This window comes from Camelus dromedarius, chromosome 18 (assembly GCF_036321535.1).
Source record: "Camelus dromedarius isolate mCamDro1 chromosome 18, mCamDro1.pat, whole genome shotgun sequence".
In the NCBI taxonomy this organism is placed as follows: Eukaryota; Metazoa; Chordata; class Mammalia; order Artiodactyla; family Camelidae; genus Camelus; species Camelus dromedarius.
In genome coordinates, this window is record NC_087453.1 from 6048763 (window position 1) to 6059306 (window position 10544).

The 10544-nt window shown below is 46.1% G+C and overlaps 1 protein-coding gene across 10 annotated transcripts in view; it reads left to right on the forward strand.

The window, feature by feature from the left end:
- The window catches only part of BCAS1 (brain enriched myelin associated protein 1), an 85492-nt gene extending 75203 nt beyond the window's left edge, over window positions 1-10289 (forward strand). For 7 of the 10 annotated variants that reach the window (XM_031433586.2, XM_031433588.2, XM_031433583.2 and 4 more), the window contains 3 exons: window positions 896-961; window positions 6137-6385; window positions 9280-10289. In XM_031433586.2, coding sequence (XP_031289446.2) covers window positions 896-961; window positions 6137-6385; window positions 9280-9354 — 390 coding nt within the window. In that variant the 3' untranslated portion in view covers window positions 9355-10289. The remainder of the gene's footprint in view (window positions 1-895; window positions 962-6136; window positions 6386-9279) is intronic. The other 3 variants (XM_031433590.2, XM_064496978.1, XM_064496977.1) reach the window with 1 other exon arrangement.
- Window positions 10290-10544: the final 255 nt, after the last annotated feature.

The window sequence follows — 10544 nt, forward strand, 5'->3', positions numbered from 1 at the left end:
CTGAGAAAATATGCAGGAATTAGAACACAGTCTGAACTGTTGATAATAACTGAACGATTAATCGCCAAATTTCTTAGGTCTCTTATCAAGCATCAAGCATAGAGAAGCATTACTAAATCCGCAGCTGAACCTACAGACCCCAATATTGGTCGGCATTTGTCTGAAGTGTGCCTCAGAATCACCTGGAGGGCTGGTTAAAACACAGATTGCTGGGCCCCACCCCTGAGAGTTTTCGACTCAGGAGATCTGGTGTAGTTCTCAAGAGTTTGTATTACTGTCAAGTTCCCAAGTGATGCCTAAGCTGCTGGTCCCGGTACACACTTTTAGAACCATTAGCTTAGACTGTTGGTTGAAGGAGCCAAAGCTGTGAGTTCAACCCCATTCAGCCCTGTCACTGATGCCACTGGCCACAGGGGCTGCTAAAGGTTGGAAAATAGAATGTTCAACATAACCCGTCTCTCTACAGGAGGTGAGGGTGGGTGGTGGGTAACACGACAACAAAGCACTCACCACTTAAGTGTTACCAGTAGATAACACTTCCAATGGCTTAATTGTTTATTTATTCATTCATTCAATATGTTCAACCACCTTCTGGTTCCAACATTAGTATTTTCATCATCATTTATTTATCCCAGAATTACTTAATTCCAGGATTTAAGACTTTTACTGTTGTTATTTTTAGAGGCCAACACTTGAATTTAATCAGACTCTGGTTACAGACCGCATGGAGAGTGTATGTCTCATGAGTAATATGTTTCTAGTCAGTCTCCCATTTGCCTTGCCCTCGACTCTCAACAATGAATGACTGAGGTCATCCATTGCAGAACTTCTGTTGCGTTCGCCACGTTGCTGTGCTTCTGGTAGCTGAGAGGCCATTGTCTGTTTGCTGTTTTAGTCAGTGAAAGGGGATGGAGGGACCACCCACTCGGAAGAAATAAATGGGAAAGACTCCAGCTACCAAGTAAGTGTTCTGGAAACTCGGTTTGGTGGTGGGTTTAGTTGGCATGCTCTTGATTCTATCCATCCTCATTTCCAATGCAGTCCTCAATCACGGCCAACTCATTTGCCATCTCTAAGCTGAGCACCTACTGTATATCAGGCACCATCTTGGGCTCTGCAGACACACGCATGAACGAACTAGAGTTCCTCGGCTGTTTCTTACTGCAAAGCTTTCACACATGCTCTCCCTTCTTCTCCATGTGACAGTTCCTTCCCAGCCTTCAAGGCTTGGCCCAAATATCACCTCCTCAAAGAGCCCTTCCCTTTCCACTCAGCATCACTGCATCCTGTTCTACTTCATGGTACTTATTACTCATTGAAATAAATCATTTGCCCATTAGTTACCTGTCTCCCCTCCCGCTTCCTGCCCATATCTGGAGCATGTGTGGAGCAAGGAAGGGGCCTCTTCTATTTTTCTAGCACCTTGCATGGTGCCTGGTACAGAGTAGGAGCCATTTCTGGAATTGGTGAGTGAAAGACATGGGATCTCATATGGTTCATTTCTGTTACTTTCTCTATCCTAAAGAAACAGCTATGATGTTTTTATAACTATATGTATTCCTTTTTCCCCAATGGGATCATCTCATGTTCAACACTCTATTTTATAATCTGCACTCTTTCTTTTTTTTTTTTTTTCAATTTATGTACCACTTGGTTTGTTACACATAAGTAGCACACAACACAGTGTGCTGTCCAAGTAGGGAAGGGTCGGAAGTGAACCACTCCAGACAAGCCCAGGAAGGCGGCGTCTCAGCTAGTACTCTTTCTTAGCTTGAAAATATACCTCTGCAAAAATGTCATCAAATATTCTTCTACTAATTTTGGCAGTACAGAGAGGTGGTTAAGAGACTGGGTTGCAGACTCAAACTACCTGGGTTTGAATCCTGGCACAGCTGTTTTTCAGCTGGGTGACCAAAGGCAAATTACCAGTCTCTCCGTGCCTCAGTTTCCTCATCTGTATAATGGAGCCAGGAGAAGTCCTGCCTCATAGAGCTGTCATATTTAGGTGAATCTCTACATGTAAAGCACTTAGAACATTTCTGGTACAAAAGGCTCAATAAATAATTGTTAGTTGCTGTGTTAGTCACCATGAGCTGCCATAACAAAATACCATAGAAAGGAGAATGAGCAAGCTCTTTGGTGTCTCTTCTTACAAAGACACTAATCCTATTAGATCGGGGCTCCATCCACATGACCTCAATTAACCTCAATTACTTTCTTACTCCACGTACCTTCACTGGGGGTTAGGGCTTTGACATATAAAGCCAGACCTGTTGCTGTTGTTTTATGACTATTATTATTATGCTGCTGCTAAGGATTTACCACCCTGTAATGTTGTTTATCTCACACACACACACCAGCAATGACTAAATAATTTATATTTCTGTTTCCATAATAATTGGTCTATCCTATGTACTTCAACATGGAATATATTGCTTTTAATTGCATTCAAATTATTTTCATTTTTCTCTTTTAACTGACTGCTATACCTGGCCCCCAAACCCATATTATAGGCCATTTTGGAACAAATAATCCCAAAGGTAACTCCCTTGGAAACATGATAAACTTACTTCATTTACCATGAGACACTTAAATGTGTTTGTACATTTTGTCTGGAATCTGACAGTGAAACAGTTTTACCAATCATTTTGGTGATTCAAGATCTGAATGAAGTCAGTGGAAATCTGAATGAGCTGGAAATGTCATTCCATTTACACTCATCAAGGGATGTTTTGAGAATTCTGTTTTCCAGGGCCTTGGATCCAGTCATGAGAAGATTGGTGTGTACCACTGGGAGATGACAAGGCTTAGTTTAATTTTGAGGGGTGGGAGCAGACAGTTTCATCTCGTTTTAGATTTGCCCTGTCAGAGTTATAAGAGCCTTAGTCAATGTTTCTATGAAAAAAAAGCCCAAGGAATTCCCAGCCTGATTGGCTTCTAGTGTCTGAATCAAATGGGTTGTTCCCATGACCTTGTCCAGCTTCCTGCCAGCATCATTGGGTTCTAGGAGAGGATACACTCCAGTGATTCACATGGGAATAATTTTTGTCGTAAATTTTGAGGCAGGATCAAGCACAGGTTCTAAGTCATCTGCATTTCATACACAGTTTAGACTCTTGGCTTACTCTGAAGATAAGGAGCCAGCCATGTATGGTTTTCAGAAGTTAGCCTCTAAGCCTTAAAAAGAAAACTTAAGCCTAATAGGGATGGAGTGACAATGTGGTAAATGGACATGATCCATTGAAATCTCCCCTCAAAAGAAATCAATGTCCAATGAGCACCATTGGTTTGTGGGGACTTCCCACTTTGCACCTAAGAGAAATGTCTAGGGAAATATTTTGGCGACATTTGGAAGACGAGTTGCAGGCCATTCATTCAACCCATTTTGATGGAGACTTACTATATGTCGGGCTAGGCGCGAAGGATACAGCAGTGGAAGAGACAGGGGTTTGGGGCTCTTATGCTTCCTTCCATCAGAGAGAGTCAGACAGAACGTTTTCAAGTGAGCAGGGGAATCCCCGAGATGACTGTAAATACAAAGAAAATTCATCAGTGTTCCCCAAGAAGGGACCCAGGCTTCTTTAGACCATCCAATCAGGGACTGCATCTCCAAGGAGGGGCCTGGGATCCGAGACTTGAGAGGGAAGAAGCAGTCCTGAAGCAGAAGTGCAGCAAATAGGAGGCTCTGATTTGAGAACAAGCTTGTTCAAGGAAGAAAAGGGCCATGTGGCTGGAACAGAAAGAGCAGAAGGGAAACGGGTGGGAGACGAGGTTAGAGAGGGGCAGGGGGACTCGATGCCCCAGGATATTTCTTGAGAGCTTCACCTGTGCCCGGCACTTGGACCCACGGTCTCTCAGTCACCGCCGGTAGTGGTAAGCCAGGACAACCAGCTCATCTCAGTTTTCCCTGGACTTTGCCTGGTTTTAAAACTATAAGTTCCATATCCTGGAACCCCCTCACTCCTAGACAGACCGAAGTAGTTGGTCCCTAAATGTTGGCATCCGACACCATGTCCAGTGGGCTTTCCATTATTGCTAATTTAATCCTCACAACGCCGTGAGATATGATTTGTTGTTGTTGTTGTTCCTCCCATACAGAACAGGAAGCTGAGAGCTCAATTTATTCCAGGTCACACAGCAAGGCTGAAATGAAACCAGAACCACACACTGTTTCTTTGACTCCAGACACTAAGCTCTTAGCTGCTCACTGTGTCTTAAAATCTTCCACACAACAAAAAGTTACCAGGGTGTTTGAACAGGGGCTGCTGGTTTCCGGCCTTCCTGCAGAGCAGCGTGGTGGGAGTTTCTGTATCCTTCTAAGACGAGTATCTGTCTGCCGTACTTGGCATCTGTGTCTTAGCACTTGCTACAACTTTGACAGTCGGGATCGGATGGAAATATTCAGGATGTGACCACTTCTTGGGGGTGCACTGGATGTCTGATGCTTCATTCTCCAAGGAACTCTGCCCTCCTGGGAGCTGCAGCCTGGGGAGGCCTTCAGGACTGGGGGGGTTTTCACTATCTTCTCACTCATTTCTAAGGGATGTGTTTGATCCACTGATGTGAAAGGACAGTTCTCTGCTTGCTGCCCTCTCACTCAGAACTGCCACTTTGTCATAGAACTTTGTGACCTGGGGATAATATGTAACTTTTATGAATCATAAAATATAAATATATATCCACTGGGCCAAATGTAGCCCACAGGGGTACTTGTGCTGTGGTGGTTTGCTGTGAACAGGGCTTGCAAACTTTTGATGTCAGTATTTTAAAATCGACATATTTTGAATTTAAAGTAATTCAAATGCAAGTGTCCATTGGGGAAAAAAAATAGAGGATCTGACAGAACAGGGGCTGTAGTCCTACCTCTGATATTTTGGTGGGTCTGAGCCACTGCTGCCCCTTTAAACAAGGCATGTGACATTCAATTCACCATAATCCCCCCCTACTCCAAATTGTCTCCCCAGCATCAAACCCAGCATTGCTTGAACTGTTTTTCACACTAGAGGAGTATTTCTTTGGCCTTATGTTGCTTGCACAACTGGGGAAATAAGGTCACCACATTCTTACCCCTAACCTGTTTCGTGTTTTTATTTTATCTGCCTGGCCCCCATAGCCATTTCGATTCATGTAAATTATGGGGAAGAAGGCTCTTACTTCCTAACAGGTTTTTGGTTGTCTGCAATATACCTGGTAGTTTCTAGAATTTTGGATTCTATAGCCCCCATTCGTCCAAATCCTAGGATCCAAGTAGCATTGCAAACATTTCACTTTAGCATGAAAAGATGTATGTTCAAAACTAAAAATCAAACAATTATCTTCTTTTACCACTGTTTTATGAAATGAAAGGACACTTTCACACCAGAAATTAAGATGGGCATAATCATGAAGACAAGAATAGGCATCCCCAAGAAGAGTCACATGTGGCTGCCAGTGGGAGAAATCCTCTCAAAGCTGACGCATGTGAAAAAGGGCTTCAGGAACAGCTAGATCCAGGATCCAGGATCATATATCATGCCATCCCTCCATGGGCTCTTTCTCTTCTTCTCTCCATCTCTCAGCTCTGCTTTCCTCTGTGTCACATGGCTTCTTTTTCAAGCAGATTTTTCCTGGAAATGGTGGTGGTTCTGCAAGCCCTAGGATTCCATCTTCATAGCTTCAAGTCCAAAGGGAAGGGAACAGACCTCTCTCTTGGTGGTTTTAGCAAAGCTCTGAGATTCACTCAGTTTTATGTGAGTTTGGCCAGCCTAAGCCAATCACAGCAGCCCAGTCACATGTCGTGCTCTGATTGGCCAGGCCTGAGTCACATGCCTTTGTCCAGGCGTGAAACTACAGGGAATGAATGAAGGGTGGCTCTCCAAGGAAAATCCAGGTTCTAGTTCAAGAAGTCTTAAACAATGCCTCCTGGGAAAGCATGAATGAATGAATGAATTTTCAGATAAATGTGTCCCCTACCGTGACCTCCGACAGTAAAAAGTATTTTACACATTCTCCTTATTTTTTACCGTCTCACGCACGGCTCATGAAAACGTAGACACCATCCAACCTCTGAACTTCTCTGTTCTAACGTATTTATTCAGCTGCTAGTGAGCACCGTCTTGCAGTCACTAAACATGCGCTCTGTTTGAACTCGCCGTAGACATCCGAGTCCCCGGAGAAGGCCGCCGCGCCGCCCGAGCCGGAACCGGCGGCCGCGGCCCAGAAGGGCAAAGACGGCTCCTCCAAGGACAAGAAGGCGGCTGCCGAGCCCAGCAAGCAGGAAGCCAGAGAGCCGGCCCCGAGTGCCGAGCCGGCCGCGGCGGAGGCCAACTCGCTGCAGAACGGGGACAAGTCCCAGAAGAGACCGGAGAAGCGGCGGCAGTCCCTCGGGGGCTTCTTCAAAGGCCTGGTGGGTGGGCGGTTCGCGTCTTCTCCCTGGGCTCTGGGGCCGGGGTGGGGGGGCGTTTGCCAGACGGATACTCGGCGAGCACCTGCCCGGCGCCCGGCGCGGGGCGGGGGGCCAGGCGGCCGCGGGCGGGCCTCGCTGTTCCGTGGCAGGTGCGGGGCTGAGGGGCTGCGCGCGCGGGAAGGGAGAGGCCGGCCGCGGAGCGAGCCTGGGTGGGAGGACGGCCTGGCGTTGGGTTTGAGGGGAGTGTGGGGAGGGCTTCTCAGAGGAGGTTGCCTATATGGTAGGGCCTCAGATTAACCTGTCCAGGGGGGCGGCGAGGGGCGGTCTGAAGGCAGGTGTGTTCCAGGCCATGGAACAGGTAATGATGAGAAACAGCGATGTTTGTCTGTGGCCAAAGGGAACCTTGAGGAGTTTACACCCGGGTAACTGTTCTGAGCCTGGCCCTGGGTGTTGGGTATAGGGACGAGGCTAAAACTTAGCTCCTTTCTTCCAAAAGCCCAGGAGGGTGAGTGGATGCCAGACATTAAATAATGAGTTCAGCTTTGGGTTCTTTACTTGTGTCTGTTCTGTCTCCTGTCCGAGACTGGTAGCTGTGGGAGGCCAGTGACCCTACGTGTCCCGGGCAGACGTGCTGTCCTCCTCAGCGTGGTGGCTAGATCACAGTCGACACCCAAGCAGTGTTTGTTGATGGGCGAATAGATGGAGCAAAATATGACACTAGTACACATTTCATTATGTCTGGGATAATGGAAATTCTGGCCAGGAGAGTCTGAAGACTCATTACCCAAATAATAAGCAAGATGTTCAAGCGTGAACTAGGAGGAAAGACAAGTGGAGTCATTGCGAGCCCCCGTGGGAGTGTGGGTGGAGCCAGGAGGGCCAGGCAGGGAGGTAATACTGACTTCAGCTGTGGGGCCAGTGCACTGGGGTTAACCTTCATGTTGCAACAAAGGTGAGATAGTTACATGAAGGAAAGTGTCCTAAACCTATTTGCTCATTTGTAAGTCTTTCCTTCTCTGACTATCCGTAGGCATTGGTGACCTCTAATAGATAGAGGTAGGTGAAGCTCTGGTTCCCCTGGTCCAGGTTTGGTCTCCAGAAGCATCCCTAGGGAGCATTAGAAATGCAGAATCTGGAATGGGGGGGGGGGTTGTAGCTCAGCAGGAGAGCACATGCTTAGCATGCAGGAGGTCCTGAGTTCAATCCCTACTACCTCCATTAAAATAAATAATGAAAAAAGAATAAAGAACTATAGAAATGCTGAATCTCAGGCCCAAAGTTTAAAGTTTTGTGATGAGTGTCATCTATTTCTATCTAGTCTTTGTGCCCTTGAGGATGTGTGCAAAACCTCAATTTGAAGCTCATGTTCTAGTGGGGAAGGGTGGAACTAGAAAGCTGATAAATTAGAAAACAGAAATGTTAAGTGTGGGAAGTCGTGGAAGGGGGAGAAACATGGCAATGTGATAGAGTCATGCTGGGTACGGGGAGGGGGTATGTGTGCTCCTTGGAATTGATGGATCCTCTGTTTCTAAGGAGCTAATAATTTGAAATGAGACAGCAATGATGATTGGTTCCAAGCAGGAAGAGAGGGGCGCTCTTTATTCCAGGGGAGAACAGCATGTGCCAGGGCCCTGGGGTGGGGATGAGCTTAGCGTGTTTGAGGACGAGAAAGGAAGCCCCAGTCGCTGGGAGGTGGTGAGCCAGGTGGGTAATAAAGGGAGTGATGCTGGAGGGGGCAGCTCATGCAGGCTGTGCAGGCTGAGCAAAGAATGCTGACGAAATCCTCCGTAAATTGGGAAGCTGTGAAAGGGTGGTAAGCAAGGGAGCGTTGGACCCTTGTTTATAACCTCTGAAGACTATTTTTGCTATGCTATACTGTCCCATGTTATACTCTACTATATAAACTGTACTGTGAGTCAGGGCCCACAATGATAGTACCCCTGACACATGCGACATGGGTGAATCTCAGCTCCATCCTGCTACGTGAAAGAAGCTAGACTCAGAGTTGCTGTGCTCTTTGATTCCATTGAGCTGACATCCTGGAAAAGGCAGAACTAATTCTAGGGATGGAGAGCAGGTCAGTAGTTTCCAGGGCCCGGGGGTGGGGGGAGGTGTTGACTACAGAGCGGCACAAGGGGGATTTTGGAGGTGATTAAACTGCTCAGTATCTTGATTTTGGTGGTAGTTACATGACTATTTGTGTTAGTCGAAGCTCACAGAGCTGCACACAGAAAGGGCTGACTTTAGTGTATGTAAATTACTTCACAGAAAGAGAAATAACACTAATAATAACAACAGCAGAGATGGCACTTGGCTCGTGGAGTGTATTCAGCCGCATTCAGTCGATGCGAAAGAGCGTCTACGACGTTCCAGGCCCTCGTGAGGCACGGAGGATGCAACAGACAGAATCCACGGGGCTTTCGTGCAGACAGATGTTAGACAAACAGCAGAGACAATGAGGTCATTTCTGAGAAAGATACGTTCTGTAAGAAAGTTAAACAGGGCAATGTGGTTAGAAAGTGACTAGAGAGGGTGACTGATGTGGGCTCTACCTGGGAAGGTCTTCTACACCCCAGGCGCCATCCTAAGGGCATTACCAGTGAGAACTCACTTCAGCGTGGAACAACCCTCTGAGACAAATGCTATCACCCCCTATTCTAAATGGAGAAACTGGAGCGCAAAGAGTTCAGTCTTCTGTCCAAGATTTCACAAAGCTAGGACGTCGTGGAACTGGGCACTGAACTCAGGCATCTCATTGGAGACCACTCTCCCATCCGCCACTGTGAATAAGGTGTATTGATTTAGCACAGAGTGAACGCTAAATAAATGGCCATTGTTGCTGCTGCTATTACAGATCTTCACTACAATGCACCTTCTTTCATATTTTTCTCCAGGGCCCAAAGCGGATGTCGGATGCTCAAGTGCAAACAGACCCCGTCTCCATCGGACCAGTTGGCAAATCCAAGTAAACAAATCACCACGGTTCCCACCAAGTTCTGTCACCAAGATGCCTTCTCCCTACTCCACCTCCTCCCCGGCCCCATTCCATGTACATAGTTTTTCTTCTGACGGCCATCCAATGAAATTCTGCCTACAAATTAAGCCTGAGCTGTTGTATATTAAGGTGTATAATTTACGTCTCTGGTCCAGTCTTTTCTTGGTACATAACTGTAAAGATGGTTTAGCAGGTTAACTATAGCCGGGTCAGAAGAGTTGGCGGTTGCCAAGCAGGGTTTGGGGAAGAGGGCGGAGGAAGGCATTCTGGTAAAGTTATGAAAAATGACAGTGACAAGTAAGTTGCAGAAGGAAAATGCCTTCTGGAAGGAATTAAGCTTTGTAGTAAATCCGTGCTCATCCTCGGAGCGTCAAGAGGAGAGACGAAAACCCTGTTTGTTTAAGTTCATGTTTAAAGGAGGGAGGACGTGGGCTCTGTGTTGGGAGGTTGCCAATTTCCTGGAATGGAATGTGTGGGGAACGAGAAAGGAATGAGTAAGAGCTGTTTTTCAGATAGGGTCCTTGAACGTTACTGACGAGAGGGAAGAGGGTGACTGGGGAGGACTTGAAATGATTTGGGAAAACAGTTGCTTTTTTGAGGCTCAGTGACAAGGGCGATGATTACAACTTCAAAAAAACAAAACAAAACAAATGAAGTGGCGAGTTTACTTTGCAACACTAGGGGGCGCCGAGGTCTCCATTTTTAATCCTGCATCCTGTATCCCTAACAAAGATTTGGTCTCTGCAATCTTACATTATTAATGTTTCTCAGATGGCGGAGGGGCTTGCTTCATCTGTTCTGTCTGACACTTATCTCAAGTCTGTCTGTAATTTCCTAATGTTCTCATGATGTGCTCTGATAAAACCCTCCCCGTAACCCCAGTTAATAATAAAAATTTACAGAAGATTATTCAAATACCTGAGTTTTTTGTTTTAATACTTGTACAGAGGAGTAAATAGGACCATGAGTCGATTAAAATGTAATTCAGAGTAGCCATCTGATTGACTGATATCATGTATACTGTATCTTTCTTTTCTGGTTTAATAAAAAAAAATACATTTACATCTAAAGGATCTTTTAATTTTCAACTTTTAAAGCAGGTCTCTCGTATTCTGTCTGAGATGCCTTCATCATCCACAGCGTAAAATCAGTGATCTCCCACCA